The sequence below is a fragment of the Hyperolius riggenbachi genome, chromosome 7, assembly GCF_040937935.1.
Source record: "Hyperolius riggenbachi isolate aHypRig1 chromosome 7, aHypRig1.pri, whole genome shotgun sequence".
In the NCBI taxonomy this organism is placed as follows: Eukaryota; Metazoa; Chordata; class Amphibia; order Anura; family Hyperoliidae; genus Hyperolius; species Hyperolius riggenbachi.
This window is the reverse complement of record NC_090652.1, coordinates 299,978,093-299,997,400: the sequence shown is the minus strand read 5'-3', so window position 1 is coordinate 299,997,400 and position 19,308 is coordinate 299,978,093. Positions and strand designations below refer to the sequence as shown.

The following is a 19,308-nucleotide window of genomic DNA, read 5'->3' as shown; positions in this document are numbered from 1 at the left end:
TTTGATATCGGCACCTCATGAAATAAAAAAAAAAAAGAGAAAAACTGAGAAAGAGAAAAATGGGTTTACTCATTAAGGTTCACAGTGGGATGTTGCGTTGTGACATTAAAGTCGCAACACAGCATTACAACGCAACAAAAAGGTGGTGACGCACATTAACGCTGCATTACCGTTGCATACAGTAGGTACAGTGAAGCATACAGGCAATGAAAAGTATGCTTCCCTGTACCTGGTGTAAACGTGTGCGTTTAGAGGTAATGCGCTGCAGTAGTGTTACCATAAGGCCTCGTTCACATCTGCTGCGCTGAAAAACGTGTGAAAGCGCGTGGTAAAAAACGCATGCGCTTGTGCGCGCTTTAGTGCGCGTTTCTGTGCGTTGCGCTGCGCTTCTTTAAAGCACGTTTTGCTTACTGTAGCAGCAGCAGTTGTCAATAAAACTTTGTTTTTGTATGTAAATGTATTTTTTTCTCCAATTAGGGGTAAAGAACGCATGCACTTCTATTCGCTTGTACGCGCTTCTATGCGCTAAAAAAGCGCACCCATTCACTTGCATTGATGTGCGCTTTACAGCTCAGCGCACAGAAATGCATGCAACCCTACGTTTCTGTAACGCTGCTCAGCGCAGCGCATAGATGTGAACCAGCTACATTTAGTTACATGGGAAAGTAAATACATTGCTGATCGCACAGGGCAGTGCGCTGTAAAAAGCGCACAGAAACGGCCCTGATGTGAACGAGGCCTAAAGCTACACGTTACAATACAGCGCTAACGTTGTACTGTGAACGTCCCATAGGATTAGTATTGCAGTGCGGTAAGCTGCGTTATAAGAGTTTATAACGCATCTCCACAACGTCCCACTGTGAATGCAGCCTAACTCACGATTTCACTTTCTTTAACTCTCTTAACTCATAATTGATCTATCCCTGGGCCTTAACAGATACGGTTACTTTTTGGATGACCTTTGTATTTGCCCGAGAATAGATTGTGAAGGTTGTGATATTTTAATGCGGTCTGATTATAAAAGGGTGTCAATAAACAATTTTGATTTTATATTTTGGGATGCCACTTTATTCCAGCAAAATTGAAGCGTACCGTCAGGGCCGGATTCAGGCCAAGACCGCCTAGGCCATGGCCTAGGGCACCACAGAAGTAAGGGCACCAAAGCAGCAGGCTAAACTGGTGCAGCATTTGCAAGCTTGCAAGTTGCTGCAATGCAGGGAGATCAGGCGACCACCTGACCGCAGTACTCTGCTGCTAGCTGCCTGTGCAGCAGCCATCTTGCTCTCTGTGCACATTTGCACTGTAGCTGGCGGATGTGGACTTAAGGAGACTCTGAAGTCTCTTAAAATTCAGCTTTTTATTTCAAAAATGTGTTTAACATCATTCCCCTAACTAAATCCCTGCGGCTGAAATCTAACTAAATCCCCCCAAACTCCCCTCGTAAAATATACGACTTTCTTGGTCATGGATTTTGCTGCTGTTGGAGGCAGAGCTTTCAGCCGCAGCTCTGCCTCTACACGTGTCTATCAGCGCGTATCTCCGCCTCTCCCCCGCCCCTCTCAGTGAGGGAAGACTGAGAGGGGCGGGGGAGAGGCGGCGATCCGGGCTGACAGACGCGCTGAGAGGCAGAGCTGCGTCTCATAGCTCTGCCTCTCACTGAAGCGCTGCCCGGATTGCCCCCCGGGGAGTTAGGGGCGATTTAGTTAGATTACAGCCACAGGGATGCAGCATTTTAGTTAGGGGAATTATGTTAAACACATTTTTAAAATAAAAAGCGGAATTTAAGAGACTTCAGAGTCTCTTTAAGGAAAGGAAGAGGAAGCTTCTGCACTGGAGACGAGTGGAGAAATGAGTGACACTGATGGCTGCTGCGGTGTGAAGATGTGCTTGCTACATACTGAAAGGGGGGGGGGGAGTGGGAAAAGGAGAGATTAAGGGAGTTATCTGGCTACCTATCCTAGAGGGAAAGGGGAAGGAGTCATCTGGCTACCTATCCTAGAGGGAAAGGGGGAGGAGTCATCTGGCTACCTAAAATAGGGTGTCAGGCTACCTATACTAGGGGGGAGGGGTCATCTCGCTACCTATACTGGGGGGCAGCTGGTGACAGTGGCCTAGGGCAGTAAAGAGAACAAATCCGGCCCTGCGTACCTTATCAGAGTAGCATAGCGAGCGCTACGAACTTATGCCTGCTAATTGGCAATGACGAGAGCTCCACTTGTCCTGCCCTGAGCCCCTGCGGGTCCAATCACATTAGGGTAGGTGCACACATAACATGAAAGGCTGCGTTTTATGTCATGTGCACATTTTTTGTGTGTGTGCTATTTGTTATAGTGAATCAACCCCGCTGAATTGACTAAGTTGGCTATAAATAATTACAGAGGCGTTAGAAGGTACGTAGGTGTAGAGCGAGATTGGTTGAATCATGAATGGAGGGGTTGTGCCCACCACAATAAGATATTTGATGGGTATACATGCAGTAATAGATACATTGCTGTCCTCTGTCTGCAGCAAATACAGCATCAGACGTGGTCACATGACCTCAGCGCACTCAGCGGCTTTGTATCGGAGGCTTCAAACTTGCTGCTGATGCGGCTGCTGGCCAGGAGGCGGAGCATACAAGAGCTAAACTTCCTGACCTTCGATGGCGAGATGAACTTGTGTGTCTCATCCTACGTGAGTATCTCAGTGTGACATGCAGGGACATCCTCTGCATTCTGCTGTTAGCTAATGGCTACCTCTGCATAAAAACAAGGACAATTTGAACACTCTCCGCAAGATGGATCGGGCAATCCTCAACGACGCGACCCGACTAATGAGCGGTCCCCGATCCATCTTCCTACCCACGGAACATGCGACGGCACACAATGGGCGCGAACGAGTGTCCGGACGATTGCGGCACTTTGCATGGGAGTTGCCAGGAATCTTAAAGATCCGAACCGACCAGTGTTCTCCCCAGGCTCTTTTAGCCGGGTTCTCCACCCGGCTAGTTTTGGTGACCACCCAACTGTCATCAGCTCTCCTCTTCCTATGCTGTAAGCAGAGTTGTGCACAGGCCCTGCATTCTCTCATCTCACCCCAACCGGCTACTTTTTCATGCCACCCAGCTGGAAAAAAATTCTAGGCAAACACTGCCGACATAATGGTTGTAATCTCTGTTTGCCACAAAACATTATTTGTTTAACCACCTTAGCGGTATGGACGAGCTCAGCTCGTCCATTACCGCCAGAGGGTGCCGCTCAGGCCCTGCTGGGCCGATTTGGATGAAATAAAAAGCAGCACACGCAGCCGGCACTTTGCCAGCCGCGTGTGCTGCCTGATCGCCGCTGCTCTGCGGCGATCCGCCGCGAGCAGCGGCGAAAGAGGGTCCCCCCAGCCGCCTGAGCCCTGCTCAGCCGGAACAAATAGTTCCGGCCAGCGCTAAGGGCTGGATCGGAGGCGGCTGACGTCAGGACGTCGGCTGACGGCCATGACGTCACTCCGCTCGTCGCCATGGCGACGAGGTAAGCGAAACACGGAAGGCCGCTCATTGCGGCCTTCCGTGTTACTTCTGGCCGCCGGAGGCGATCAGAAGAACGCCTCTGGAGCGCCCTCTAGTGGGCTTTCATGCAGCCAACTTTCAGTTGGCTGCATGAAATAGTTTTTTTTTATTAAAAAAAAACCCTCCCGCAGCCACCCTGGCGATCTTAATAGAACGCCAGGGTGGTTTCACGCATACGTACCAATGTTGCGCATTCATGCGAAAATTCGCAATGTGGGTACTTAGCTTGAGGGCCCTTTTCCACTAGCAATCACAATCGCTAAATAGTGATTGCGATTTGTCACAAATTTTTTTAGGTGATCGCGATTTTGCATACGCAATGCAGTGGCATTGTAAATTTGTGGTAATAATTGCTCCTGAACGTGGGGAAAAATGGACAAAATTGAATCGTGATAGTGGAAAATACTTACCGAGTTTCCTATGTTAATTAGAAGACGTAGCGATTTAAAAATCGCTAGCGTTTTGTGATTTAACTGAATCGCAGCGCTGTGCAAAAGGGCCCTAAGGCTGGGTTCATACTGTACCGGATAAAGAAAACTCATCCTGTAAAAACTGATCAGTTTTCCATTTAAACAACCACTATCGCAAAAAAAGTTAAATCTGATAGAACTGACAGGTTCCGGGCAGTCCATTTCCTCATGGGGGATTCTCGTGGTTTTCTTTGTTTTCAACAGCATTTCCTGAACAAAAGTTCAACTGGCAAAATAGTAAGATACCAGCCGGCTGCGTAAGAGAGAAATCGCAGCCGAGAGACTTGGGCGCAGCATACAGCCAATATGTGCTGCTGCACAAGTCCTGGCAGCGTTAATTACTATTCCCCCTCCAGGTCCACGATGATGTCATTCAGCTTCCAGCTATTGGTGGCGGCCAAATTACAGTGTTTTAAAAGTAACTTCAGCTCCGTCTTCTGATGGCACCGAAATTACTGTGCAGTGCTATAGGCGTAATTCCTATTACGGTCTATGGTGGCGCCGGCTGCTGTCCAAATCTCCTGCTCTGAATTCCTTGTGTTCGAGTCAGCCTCCCTAATCACTTGCACACTATTTTGTCAATTAGACTTTGCAACTGCTGTTCAGGAAATGCTGTAGAAAACCCTGAGAGGAGATGGACTGGCCCAAAACTTGTTGGTTCTGTCAGATTTTAAATGCCTACTTTTTTGGTGATAGTGGCCCTTTAACCTCCTTGGCGGTAACCCCGTGTGTGACACGGGGTAAGCCGCCGGAGGGTGCCGCTCAGGCCCTGCTGGGCCGATTTTAATAATTTTTTTTTTGCTGGACGCAGCTAGCACTTTGCTAGCTGCGCCAGCACTCTGATCGCCGCCGGCCCCTTTGCGATCGCCGCTATCTGCTGCGGCGCGGGCCCCCCCCCCCCTCCAGACCCCAGCGCTGCCTGGCCAATCAGTGCCAGGCAGCGCCGAGGGGTGGCCCGGGACTCCCAATGACGTCCCGACGTCAGTGACGTCGGTGACGTCATCCCGCCCCGTCGCCATGGCGACGGGGGAAGCCCTCCAGGAAATCCCGTTCTATGAACGGGATTTCCTGATCGGAGATCGCCGAAGGCGATCGAAGCGGGCGGGGGGGTGCCGCTCAGCAGCGGCTATCATGTAGCGAGCCCTCGGCTCGCTACATGATTAAAAAAAAATTTTTTTAAAAAAAACCTGCTGCGCTCCCTCCTGGCGGTATTTTTCATACCGCCAAGGAGGTTAAAGAGAACCCGAGGTGGGTTTGAAGAATATTATCTGCATACAGAGGCTGGATCTGCCTATACAGCCCAGCCTCTGTTGCTATCCCAAACCCCCCTAAGGTCCCCCTGCACTCTGCAATCCCTCATAAATCACAGCCAAGCTGCTGACAAACAGCTTGTCAGAGCTGGCTGTGTTTATCTCTAGTGTCAGTCTGCTGCTCTCCCCACCTCCTGCAGAACTCCAGTCCTCGCCTGCATCCCTTCCCTCCCTGCTGATTGGAGGGAAGGGACGGGGGCAGGGACCGGAGCTATGCAGGAGGCGGGGGAGCAGCTGAGACTGACACTACAGATGTAAACACAGCCTCACAGCATGGCTGTGATTTATGAGGGATTGCTGAGTGCAGGGGGACCTTAGTGGGGTTTGGGATAGCAACAGAGGCTGGGCTGTATAGGCAGATCCAGCCTCTGTATGCAGATAACATTCTTTAAACACACCTCGGGTTCTCTTTAAATGGATAATTTTGTTACATTGGGCATCAGTGTTCCATCCGGTTTTCTGTTCCATTTGCCACATGATCTGTACCTGTCGCCGTGCTTTCTCAACTGACACCGTCAATTTGGCTCCCTGCACAGAAAATATGCCGGTATAACAATCCCCAGCAGAAGCGTCTCAGCCTCCCATTGGTTTGCAATAGACCAATGGGAATCGTCCCTCCTCAAGGAGGATTTTCATTGGTCCACTATTCTTTGAACCAATGACAATCCTCTCTGAGGAGAGACGATTCCCATTGGTCTGTTGCGAACCAATAGGAGTTTGAGGAGTTTCCCTGGGGGCTCTGGGATTGGTATACTAGCATCCCTCCTGTGCAGGGACCCAAATTGACAGCGAGAGTAGGAAATGCAACCGGGGTGGAGGTTGGATGATGACAGGTGCACCTCAGGGGTCTGTGCCCAGAGGCTGGCGCCTCCCGAACCTCTGCCTCTGTTTGTAAGTGCAGTTATCCTTTATAGGACAACTGAAGTGAGAAATATATGGAGGCTGCCATATTTATTTCCTTTTATACAATACCAGTTGCCCGGCAGCACTGCTGGTTTATTAGGATTCAATAGTGTCAATGTCAGAAACAAGCATGAAGTTAATCTTACAGACCTGACAATAATGTCAGAAACACCTGATCTGCTGCATGCTTGTTCAGGGGCTATGGCTAAAAGTATTAGAGGCAGAGGGTCAGCAGGACTGCCAGGCAATTGGTATTGCTTATAAGGAAATAAATATGGCAGCCTCCATATCACTCTCGCTTCAGTTGCCCTTTAAAGCCCCCTCTACACCATGCAATTCCGCGTGCGATCGATCGAATTCAATTGGATCGATTAAATCCGACATGTCCGATCGGTAGTGTAGTCGATTTTGCATTGATAACTATGCAAACTTGACTACACTGCCGATCGAATACCGAATGTCGGATTTAATCAAACCAATCTAATTCGTTCGCACGCGGAATTACATGGTGTAGAGGGGGCTTAAAGAGAACCCGAGGTGGGTTTGAAGAATATTATCTGCATACAGAGGCTGGATCTGCCTATACAGCCCAGCCTCTGTTGCTATCCCAAACCCCCCTAAGGTCCCCCTGCACTCTGCAATCCCTCATAAATCACAGCCACGCTGCTGACAAACAGCTTGTCAGAGCTGGCTGTGTTTATCTCTATAGTGTCAGTCTGCTGCTCTCCCCGCCTCCTGCAGAACTCCAGTCCCCGCCTGCATCCCTTCCCTCCCTGCTGATTGGAGGGAAGGGACGGGGGCAGGGACTGGAGCTATGCAGGAGGCGGGGGAGCAGCTGAGACTGACACTACAGATGTAAACGCAGCCTCACAGCACGGCTGTGATTTATGAGGGATTGCAGAGTGCAGGGGGACCTTAGTGGGGTTTGGGATAGCAACAGAGGCTGGGCTGTATAGGCAGATCCAGCCTCTGTATGCAGATAACATTCTTTAAACACACCTTGGGTTCTCTTTAAGGGTGAAAGGTGAGTCCGTTGGTGAATACATTCAGTTGTATCCATTTCCTGTCTTGTGTGTGTTGCAGCGAGAGCTCGGGTGGAGACCCCAGGTGATCGGGAAAGACAGCGTGGAAGTTTATGGCCTGGAGAGGACGATCCATTCTGAGGACATCCCGGTCACATGGCAATACTACTTCCTGCCAGACGGGTACAACATCTTGTACTAGACCTGATCGCATTCTTTCCTAGGCTGGGGCTTTACCAGCAGGCAACACCAGAAGCTGACATTTTCCTTCCATAAGTTAAATGATTATTAACCAGTTCTCTGTTTGGCGACAGTATATCTACGTCTCTTGAGACTCCATCTCAGCTCCAGGGTCCTATTTATACGTACTTCACTGCGAACGCCCCCCCCCATGTGGTTCCATCAGTACACTGATTGGTGAATGGGAACATGTGTTACCAAAGCCGATCAAAGCGGCTATTACGAATGATCACCAGTGTTAGCGAGATGCCAGTGGTCATTCTGAAAGTGAAAGTAAAAACCCATACATAACACTTTCTGTGTGCTATTCACAGTACATAGGAATAAAGTGTGGGAGCATCTAGTGGTCATAAAGTAAAAATACACCTACATATATTATAATAAAATAAATCCCCCATTAGTTATTAACCCGGTGGTGAAACAATTTTCACTGCGGACAATGGTTCAAGGAGGACACATTATCTGCGCATTGCCTCATAGACAGTTAATGGAGTATGCTTCACTGTTAACAAGCGTTTTGTGGTAACGCTCTGCATGCGGTGCGCTGGGATGCCGCACGCCTTTAAAGAGACTCTGAAGTGAGTCTAAAGTCCCTTTTTTAACTTGTAGTTATGTGAAGCAGTATAACCCCGGCTAAAACGCCGCTATCCCGCGGCAAAACGAGAGGTTTTTACCCCCCAAATCCCCTCCGTGGTGGCCGGGGAGCGCTTCCTGAAGAGGCAGAGCTAAGCCCTGTAGCTCTGCCTCTCAGCGAGTCAATCCCGGCTGATTGCCGCCTCTCCCCGCCCCTCTTGTCTTCCTTCACAGAGAGGGGCGGGGGAGAGGCGGAGATCCGTGCAGCGATTGGCACGTATGGAGGCAGAGCTGCACCTGAAAGCTCTGCCTACATGAGCAGCAAAATCCACGACCAAGAAAGTCGTGGATTTTGCAGGGGGGATTTGGGGGGTATTAACCCCCTCGTTTTGCCGCGGGATAGCGGCGTTTTAGCAGGGGTTATACTGTTTCACATAACTGCATGGAAAAAAGAAAATTTAGACTCACTTCAGTGTTTCTTGAAACCGCTCTGGCCGCACTGTGAACCTAGAATAGGTGTTGCAGTCTGAGGTTCCTCGCAGGTTCTCAGCGGGTCGGAGCCACCAGTGCTGAGAATCTAGCGTCATGCATACATCACAGAGAGATCCGGACCTCCGGATGAGACAGGAGTAGGCGGGGAGTGGGTGGAGAGCAGGAGGGAGCATTTGTATGGGAAGAATGGTGTCCACCATGAAGGCTCAGTGAGGGACAGCTCAGTACCAAGCGGTAAATAAAAATACAGTATTCATCATGTGACTTTTCTGTGTGTTTTTAGGCATTTGGCCAGTCGGGTGCAGGTGGGATCCCCCGTGGCGGTCAGACTCATGGAGATGCCCATATTATCAGAGCCAGGTGAGGAGACAATCTGAGAGTAAACAAACATATCTTAAGCCAGCCATACATCTAGCGATGATGGGCAGATTCGACCAAGAGACAAATCTCTCTCTTATCGAATCTAATAAGATAGAGATCTGTCAGCTGCCCATACACCACAGGCCAATTCCCGATCATTGTCAGCATGAAATCTCTCGGAAATTGGCCTTGTGTGCTGCATACGTTCACATCGCCGCCACCCTGACGCTGTCTCCTCTAATGATAATGTCCCCCCCGCACCCAGGTGCGGTGTATACATGACTTTTCCGCCGCCTCCGCTAGTCTCCGGGCGCACTCTATGCTTCATACACACGCGCCAAGTGGTTGCCTAGTAACGTGGCTGCATTTTGACATCTGATGTCATGCGTGCGCTCCTTACTAGGAAACCATGTAGAGCGTGCGTATGCACAGCGGAATAAGCCCGGAGCCTGCGGAAAGGTTATGTATACATTGCACCTGGGGGGGGGGACATTTATCATTGGGGGGACAGCGCCACGGGTTTCATTGTGTTCGTTAATCATTGCGAAATTGCGCACCGCTCCCGCCATGCATCTGATCGAGCAAACCAGCCCAACATCTTGCAGCAGGCGCAATCAACTATGCAGCCAATTTCGGGGCCGAAATTGGACGCATTGTCTGTCGGGCATGTACTTGGCGGCACCGATTTTTATCCAATTCGATGATAATAATCGAATCGGATAGTCGATCGGCTGCCAAGTCGCCTGATGTATGGCCACCTTTAGGCAGAGATTAAACAAACATTTTGGCCTCAATTCACTAAGGGCAGTTCGATAAATAATTTAGGTCGGTAAAATACAGCATTCGGTATTTTACAGGTTTTTTTTTTCCCCCCAAATTCACTAAGATTTCCTGCATGCGGTAGAAGTTTGGTAATACAGAAAAAACATGCTTCAATTCACAAAGCTCTGCTTGGTAGTCTCAGCAGCTGTGGAGCAGGTCAGGCAGGAAGCTATCAGTCTTCTCTTACAAGTCTGTGCATGAGTCGTTCTATTGTCTGTCCAGTGCATCCCCCGCATCCCTTTATACGTGCTAACTAGATGGAGCTCTTCTGTGTACCAGTATACAGGTATGCACATCTAAAGGGATACAGAAAGGCCTTTTCCTGCTCTGACTCCTCTGAGATCCCGCCCTCCAGTGCATCGGAACAAATGGGGTGAGAAGCATGGCTGTGTGGCTCTCCCTACTGGCTATCTGCTACATTTGTCAATGTTACTGCATGGAGAGTGTGAGTTACCGGCTAGTTAGGGATGGAGATAAATACCAAACACTTTTACCAAATGGTTTATTTTGTTGTGAATTGCAATTTCTTGAAGTATTTGCCACACAAGTTGGTAATTTTGCTTTTCAGCGCGGTAATAGGTTTAGTGAATTGGAATTTGGGGAGGCGATCTGTAAAATGAGCTGTTTTTCGAATGCGGTAATGCTTAGTGAATTGAGACCATTGTATGCAGTTTGCAATCGGGCCAATCAAATCCACTTTCAAAGCTATGCAAATTTGCATGCAAGACAGAATTAGCAGCCACTTAAAGGGAACCAGAGGCCCCAGGAAAAAGATTCTATACATACCTGGGGCTTCCTCCAGCCCCATACGCACGGATCGCTCCCACGCCGCCGTCCTTTGCTGCCTGGATCCGCCGGTACCAAGTCCCGTCATGGCCGGCAGATGCGGCCAATTGTCCGCATCACACGGGGCTCCCTCCATAATACGTACGTGTGAGGCTGCATACTGCGCAGCCGCATGCGTACGGGTATGGAGGGAGCCCCTGTGATGCGGACAATTGGCCGCGTCCGCCGGAAGTGACGGGACCCGGTCCCACCGATCCAGGAAGCGGAGGATGGCGGCGTGGGAGCGATCCAGGCTTATGGGGCTGGAAGAAGCCCCAGGTATGTATAAAAGCTTTTTTTTTTTTTTTTTACGTTCCTCTCTGGTTCCCTTTAATGCCCATCTTGGTGGTCGCAGTCTGAGGGGTGTATCTTATGCTGGGGACCCAGATAAGCACTTATTATGTTTCCATTTATGTTACATCCACGATTACAGAGGAACAAGACCCGAAGCCCGTGTTTGAGAAGAAGCCGCTGAACTGGGAGGAGGATGCGGAGCTACGATCTGAGTTTCTGGACAGAAAGGTGAATCTAAAGCAAACCTGTGACTTTAATCGAGGGAAAAGTTGGATACTTACCTTGATAGAGGGAAGCACACATCCTCCAGAGACTATCATCCTGGAGACCACTGCTTCTCATACAGACCCCTATGGAAGAGCTTGTCAGCACCCCCAATTTTGTTTTTAGTTTGTTTTTTTTTTGGGGGGGGGGGGGGGGATTTCCTGCACTGGGTCAGTGGGGACGCCTTTGAATTATCCAGAGACTTCCCTCTAATGGGGTATGTATTTTAATTGTGGTCTTTCTCCCTATTGTTACACTAATACAACCTCAAGCCGGCCATAAATCCTAAGCAGAGGTCAGAAATGTGTTTTTCATTAAAATAAAAAAAAGTGCTTATTGCCGTACATCATACATGTCAAACTCCGTCCAGTGGGCTAAGTCTGGCCCTCAGAGCCATTACATTTGGCCCCCTTAGTGGTTTCACAACTTTGCAACATGTTTTGCCTGCTCTAGACCACCAGGGAAGCTATATGTAATAGGGAAAGCACTAGACACCAGGGAACTGTAAAGGAGAGGGAGGAGGGCCACTAGACACCGGGAAACTGTATAGGGGAGGGAGGGCACTAGACACTGGGAAACTATAGGGGTTGGAGGAGGACCACTAGACACCAGGGAGCTGCATAGGGGAGCAATAGGACATTGAGGTTGGCCCGCGACTATGTCCCAGTGTAAAATTTCAGCCCACTTTGTATTTGAGTTTGACACCCCTGCTATAGGGATGATCAATAAGATGCAAAATTCTTCTGAAATTATGCAAATGTAGTAGTTTGAAAATGGACCAATCAATTTAAACTTAGGTTTTAATTGATTGGTCCATTTTCAAGCTGCTATATTTGCATAAATATGCATAAACTCCGAAGAATTTGCATAGGTTTGATCATCCCTATCCAGGAATCACAGATCTAAAGTGGAGCTCTGACCAGTGCTTCTAACCCAGAACTACGAGGGCTGGATGACTGTGTAGGGTGCATCATTAGAGAAATCGGTGCCCATACATCTTGCAAGGTATGGGCAGATTCGACCAAGAGAGATCTCTCTTTAATCTGTCGGCTGCCTATTTACACTGTAGGCCAATTTCTAATAGATTTCAGCATGATTTCTGCCTTGTGCCCCCAGCTGCTGCTGCCCCCCCCCCACACACACACAGTTGGCTATCCCCTGGGTGCCCGTGCGTGTAAATACTTTACCTGTTCACTGTCCCCGAATGTCAATTGTACTTCTGCATTGGGCGTGACACAAAGTCTAGTCCAGGGGACCAAATGCGGCACGCCTAGCCTTTTCTGGCAACCCCGAAAACTCTCTACAGTAGCAGCCATGACTATACCAGCAGCAGTAACAGCCACTGATTAGCAGCTGCCACTATGCCAGCAGCAGTAACAGCCACTGATTAGCAGCCACCTCTATGCCAGCAGCAGCAACTGATTAGCAGCTGCCACTATGCCAGCAGCAGTAACAGCCACTGATTAGCAGCCGACTCTATGCAAGCAGCAGCAACTGATTAGCAGCAGCCACTGTGCCAGCAGCAGTAACAGCCATTGATTAGCAGCCACTGATAAATGGATGCCACTGTGCTAACTGCACACAGTATATGGGTTATTTCCAGTGGAAATGTTTTGTTTGACAAAATGTCACAGGCATAGTGTACCTAGCGGCAATCAGCAAACATTTCGCTTCATTTCACTAGCTCTGCCACCTAGGATGCTCAAGAACAGTGATATGGCCCTTGGCCTAAAAAGTTTGGACACCCCCGCCTTAAAGCGGAACTGTAATGTCACAAAAAAAAGTTTGTTACCTGGGGCTTCCCCAAGCGTAGGTATGAATTGGCCGCCGGGAGACTTGGGCGAAGGATACTGCCGATATATGGCTGCTCCTGCACAAGGTCCCCGCGGCATAAATACTATTCCCCCTCCAGGCCGCCATGGATGATGGGGAATGAAATAATTCAGCTTCCAGCTATTGCTGGAGGCCGAATTCTAGGGTTTTATAAGTAACTTCAGCTCGGTCTTCTGACGGCACTGAAGTTACTCACAGCCGTAATTCCTATTACGGTCTATGGGTGCGCCCAAATCTCCTGCACTGTTATTACAGCGCTCGTTCTCCAAGCCCCCAGCAGCCGTCCTGTACCGGTCCTCCACAAGCCTCCATTCTCCTGCTGCGGTGCATTTTGTTACCACCGACTTGTAAGTCGACAGCAACTGCGCTTGCGTGGCCCGGGCTAAGCAAAGCTTTCTTCGCCTTCCAGCCCGCAATAGCGTCTTGCGCTAATAGCATTTCTGTGTTGCAGGAGGAGCTGATCTCAGATCACAGGACATTTCTGGCCCGACACCCGGATATGAAGATTCTCCTGAGCGACTTCATGCAGTTTCTGCTGCTCAGAAAACCGGAGGACGTCTTCACCTTCGCTGCAGAGTATTTTGCTCCTTTCTCATTGGCTGAGGAGAGAGGCGACAGTTTCCGATCGTCCAAGAGGTCTAACACATTCCAGAACATCCCCAAATAATAAACATTGTCCTGCTTTACAATCTATGCTTGTCTGTCACCATACAAGTATATAGTATACTAGCCAACCCGCGTCGTAGCATACGCCGCATCTATCTATCTATCTAATAGAGTACGTGCCTCAACCTTGAAGCAAGAAGAAGTAGGCTTTCCATGAGAAAATGTATGCGTGCTCAAAAACCAAGTTTAACCCTAGCAAGTCTGGCTCTGCAAATCCGGCCTAATTGGCTATTCATGAGGCAATGCTCATGCAAATATGCATTTGCTTTCGCATGCCAAACTATGCAGGGTAAAAAAACCAATACTGCAAAGCAATCGCCCTGCGGGTATTAGTTCATGCTACATTAGCACTATCCAGGAGCGCCACGGGGAGGATTCCGAATGCCCCCATACAACCGGGGGACTGCGGGGTCCCAGCCTCTCTTACTGCCTGGGAACCACAGCGGCACCCCGGAGTGGGAGGCTGGGTGGCGCAGCCGCAAGCCCCCCCCCCCCCCCCCCCACAAGCGTGGCCAGCGCTGGGGAGAGCCGTCCGCACCCACCTGCTAATAATAAAAACAGCCACTTACCTTAACGTCCGTTGGGTTCTGCTACATGCGCATTCATTTTCTCATGGAAAGCATTTTGTGCAGTTTGTATCCTTTGGAGGCAGGTGGTGGATGGCTTGCTCCGGTGGTGTGAACCCTGGAGTGAGTGCGCCTGTCCCCCCCCCCCCCCCCCCCCCTCTGGAGTGCTGTATGTGAGCCAGTCCTGAGCTCTAAAGCTCGGGGTGACCCATGCTTCTCTCCTTTCTCATGTGGTGCCCCCAAATTAATGCGCATGTAGCAGAACGCAATGGACGTTAAGGTAAGTGCCTGTTTTTAATATTGAGAGGTGGGTGCAGACGGCTCTCCCCGGCGCTGGCCACACTTGGGGGGGGGGGGGGGGGGTCGTCCACGCCACCCAGCCTCCCCCTCCGGGGTGCTGCTGTGGTTTCCAGGCAGTGAGAGAGCCTGGGACCCTGCGGTCCCCCCAGTTGTATAAAAAGGGGGCATTGGGAATCCTCCCCGTGGCGCTCCTGGAGGCCTGGAGCACTCCAAAAACTGCTAGCAGATCCGCAAAATGCTAGCAGATTTTGAAACGCTTTTTCTTATTTTTCTGTAGCATTTCACCTAGCATTTTGCGGTTTTGTAAAGCGTTTTTGGTGTAGTAGATTTCATATATTGTTATAGTAAAGCTGTTACTGAACAGCTTCTGTAACAAAAACGCCTGCAAAACCGCTCTGAACTGCCGTTTTTCAGAGCGGTTTGCGTTTTTCCTATACCTTACATTGGAGGCAGAAACGCCTCCGCAATCCAAAAAATGCCTCACCTCGGGAGTATGCGTTTCAGCAAAACGCCTCCCGCTCTGGTGTGCACCAGCCCATTGAAATACATTACCCAAGCGTATCCGCAGCCGCAAGTGGATCGCAAAACGATGCCGAACCGCTCTGGTGTGCACTAAGCCGGAAAGTGCTAATGTAGCATGTAGCAGGGTGACTGCTTTGTGGTATTGGTTTGTGCATGCATTTGCATGAGCATTGCCTCATGAATAGCCAATTAGGCCAGATTTGCAATGTCAGACTTGCTAGGGTAAGGCCTCTTTTCCATGGACTGTGAATAGGCAGTGAAATGGCTCTCAAACTCACAACTGCTCGCTGCTGCCTGGTAACTGCTCGCTGCTGCCTGGTAACTGCTCGCTGCTGCCTGGTAACTGCTCGCTGCTGCCTGGTAACTGCTCGCTGCTGCCTGGTAACTGCTCGCTGCTGCCTGGTAACTGCTCGCTGCTGCCTGGTAACTGCTCGCTGCTGCCTGGTAACTGCTCGCTGCTGCCTGGTAACTGCTCGCTGCTGCCTGGTAACTGCTCGCTGCTGCCTGGTAACTGCTCGCTGCTGCCTGGTAACTGCTCGCTGCTGCCTGGTAACTGCTCGCTGCTGCCTGGTAACTGCTTGCTGAGCACACAGCTCAACAGTCCGTGGAAAAGAGGCCTTAAACTTGGTGTTTGAGCACGCATAAATTTTCTCATGCAAAGTACTTCTTCTTGTTTGAAGGTTGAGGCACTTAGTCTATTATATATATATAGATGGAACTGAAACTGAAGATGCTGAGAGCAGAGACCCCGAGCAGATGCCATTGGTATGCATGTAAGCATACCCACAGCTACAGTCAAGAGGAGACACCCACCAGCCCCTTACAGTGTACCAGAGACAACACCGGTACCGGGTCCCGTAACTTCCTCCAGCCGCGGCCAGTCTGACGCAAGTGAAATGCGCTATTTGCACACATTGGCCGCAACTGGAGGAAGTGACGGGACCCGGTACCGGAAGACGGCGGCGTGAGAGCGATCCGTGCCCATGGGGCTGGAGAAAGCCCCAGGTATGTATAAAAAGGCACTTACCTGTTGTCTCTGGTTTCCTTTAAAGAGGAGCTTCAGCCTAAACAAACATACTGTCACACTAGTTATGTTCATTAAAATAGTGCTGCGGAGTAGATTTTTAGTCTGGAGATTCACTTTAAAGAGGAACTGTAACGACAAAACGGCCCCTGGGGGGTACTCACCTCGGGTGGGGAAAGCCTCAGGATCCTAATGACGCCGTCCTGCGTCCCTCAGGGGTCTCGCTGTAGCCCTCCGTACAGCCGTGACGCAATATTTACCTTCCTGGCTCCTGCGCAGGCGCTCTGATGGCTGTCGGCGCCGAAGTAGGCGGAAATACCCGATCGCCGTCGGGTCTGCTCTACTGCGCAGGCGCAAGTTTCCGGCGCCTGCGCAGTAGAGCGGACCCGACGGAGATCGGGTATTTCCGTGCCGAAAGTCGCCACAGCGCCCCCGCTGGAGCCAGCAAAGGTAAATATTGAACTGACAGTCAGCACAGTCGCCGGCTGTTCGGAGGGCTACAGCGAGACCCCCGTGGGACAGAGGACGGCGTGGGAAGCCTCATTAGGATCCGGAGGCTTCCCCCACCCGAGGTGAGTACCCCCCAGGGGAGGTTTTTGTCGTTACAGAGTCTCTTTAAGTAAGCACTCCTGCTCTCCAGGTGGCTGCTATAAGTTACATTGCGGGTTCCTCCCTTCTGTATGTGAACCACAATATGACACGCGGTAGAGGGAGCCAGGAATCCTGCACAAAGAGGACCCACAGTTTTCCTGTTCCGGGGCAGAGCACAACTATGTCAAGAGTCGCTTGTTACAATGGAATTTATAGCAGCCAGCCCGGGAGCAGGAGTGCTTACTTAAAGCCAATATTACCCATCCTTAAAAAAAAAAAAGTCAGATACTCACCTAAGGAGAGGGAAGGCTCTGAGTCCTAATGAGCCTTCCCTCCTCTCCCGGTGCCTTCAGGATCCTCCATTCAAATCCCCCGCCGCAGGGGACTTCGGAAGTCTTTGGGAGCAGAGCCCGAAGACAGGCAGCTCCATACTGCGCACGCGCATCATAGAGGGCGCATGCGCAGTATGGAGCGGCCTGTCTTCGGGAGCCCGAGTGCTCCCGAAGACTTCCGAAACCTTCCTTCGGCAGCGGAAGTGGCAGTATTTGACCGAACTGGTCGAATACTGCTACGGGGGATCCTGAGCGGGACTGGGAGAGGGGAGGCTCATTAGGACCGAGCCTTCCCTCTCTTTAGGTGAGTATCTGACTTTTTTTTATTTTCTAAATCAGTTCCCATTAGCTTTAAAGGACATCTGAGGTGAAGATGAACAATTGTATCCATCCTCCTAGTTTTTAGTGCTTCAAGTCATTTTTAGATTTAAATATAAAATAAAACTAGGATATCATTCTTTTTGCTCAATGACATGCATTGAAGTATGCCAGAGCTAAAATCTATGAACTATTGACTCTTTCCTGCTCTCAGGGCCCATTCACACCTGAGCGGGAATCGTGCGATTCTCACTCAAGGCAAACCGCTAGCGGTTTTGTAAAACGCTACACATTGTAGCAAATTGCAGTGTTATTACTGCTGCGTTTGCGGTTAGCGTTAACCGCAAACGCTCTGCATGCAGTGGTTTGCTGGCAATTACCGTTTATCGATTGTGATTAGCATGCTGCTAATCACAATCGCTCCAAAACTGCTGCAGTGTCCAGTTATTATTTCCGCGTTAAAATCACTTCCGCAAAACAGTTTGTGGTTTTTAGATGTGAACAGGCCCTAAAAAGCCATTTACTGACAGGAAAGTGTCTTATGGCTGTGATTGTTTATCAGTGCCGGTTACACTATGATTCGACCCAGTCCTGACCTGGGGGTGGGGTGGGGGGAGGAGGGAAGAAACACTCTCTTGCATACATGATGTTTAACTATTTCTGGCAGGGGGGGGAAAGGCACAGACCCAGTTATTTGTGTGTTTGGCACTGTACATACACATTTATCTTACCTCAGTACTTTAAGGGTGAAGTGAATGTCTCTTTAATAGCCATGGGTATGTATATGTATACATACCCACAATGTCTGCTCAGGGTCTCTTTAAAGGAGCACTACATAAAAAAAAAAAAAAAAAAACACTGTAAAATTTGAAATCTGTGCAAACATACAAATAAGTACATTTTTTCCAGAGTAAAATGGGCCATGCATTACTTTTCTCCTATGTTGCTGTCACTTACAGTAAGTAGTAGAAATCTGACAGAAGTGACAGGCTTTGGACTAGTCCATCTCTTTATAGGGAATTATCAGGGATGTATTGATTTTCAAAAGCACATAGTGAATGGCAGTTGCCCTGTCCAACTGCCAAAACCTGTAGCGAGCAGGGAAGCTGACCAGCATCATTTAAATCCTTTCTGGAATATCTTTATAAAGAATAAAAGCCTTGCTGAGAATCCCCTATGAAGATATGGACTAGTCCAAAACCTGTCGCTTCTGTCAGATTTCTACTACCTACTGTAAGTGACAGCATTATAGGAGAAAAGTAATGCATGGCTCATTTTACTCTGGAAAAAAAAATTACTTTTTATTTGTATGTTTGTACAAATTTTACAGTTTTTCACTGTAGTGCCCCTTTAAGTATTTCTGTACACAGACATGGGGCACTGCTGCTTTCCATTGTACCTACGAGACATTAACCACTTAACCTCCTTGCCGTTCTAAAAAATCCGGCAAGGAGGCAACGCTGCACTTTAATTTTTTTTTTTTTTTTTTAAATCATGTAGCGAGCCCAGGGCTCGCTACATGATAGCCGCTGAGCGGCTGCATCCCCCCACCCACTTCGGCGATCAGAGTATGCAGGGAATCCCGTTGAGAACGGGATTTCCTGCAGGGCTTCCCCAGTCGCCATGGCGACCGGGCGGGATGACGTGACGTCAGAGGGAATCCCGATCCGCCCCTTAGCGCTGCCTGGCCCTGATTGGCCAGGCTGCGCAGGGGTCTGGGGCGGGGGGGCGGCTCGGCAGGTAGCGGCGATCGCGTACCACACGCAGCTAGCAAAGTGCTAGCTGCGTGTAGGAAAAAAAAATTATGCAAATCAGCCCAGCGGGGCCTGAGAAATCCTCCTGCGCAGGTTACCCCGAGCTGAGCTCGGGATAACCGGCAAGGAGGTTAATGACAAGCTGACTTATAAAAAACATCCTGCTAGAGCCTGTTAATGTAGACATCATAATCTCCACATCCATAACAAGTGTAGCCACAAATACACCTAATCTGAAGGCTGTACCCCTTTATCAGAGGGAGTGAAGTAGTGGTAGGGAACACCATAT

General features: G+C 49.6%; 1 protein-coding gene across 1 annotated transcript in view; it reads left to right on the top strand.

Moving 5' to 3' along the window:
• CATIP (ciliogenesis associated TTC17 interacting protein) overlaps nucleotides 1–13,635 on the top strand; it is a 30,919-nt gene extending 17,284 nt beyond the window's left edge. The window contains exons 6-10 of the mRNA XM_068247108.1: nucleotides 2,509–2,673; nucleotides 7,305–7,426; nucleotides 8,832–8,908; nucleotides 10,989–11,077; nucleotides 13,398–13,635. Of these exons, the coding sequence (XP_068103209.1) occupies nucleotides 2,509–2,673; nucleotides 7,305–7,426; nucleotides 8,832–8,908; nucleotides 10,989–11,077; nucleotides 13,398–13,613 (669 nt within the window). The 3' untranslated portion in view covers nucleotides 13,614–13,635. The remainder of the gene's footprint in view (nucleotides 1–2,508; nucleotides 2,674–7,304; nucleotides 7,427–8,831; nucleotides 8,909–10,988; nucleotides 11,078–13,397) is intronic.
• The last annotated feature ends 5,673 nt before the right edge of the window (nucleotides 13,636–19,308 follow it).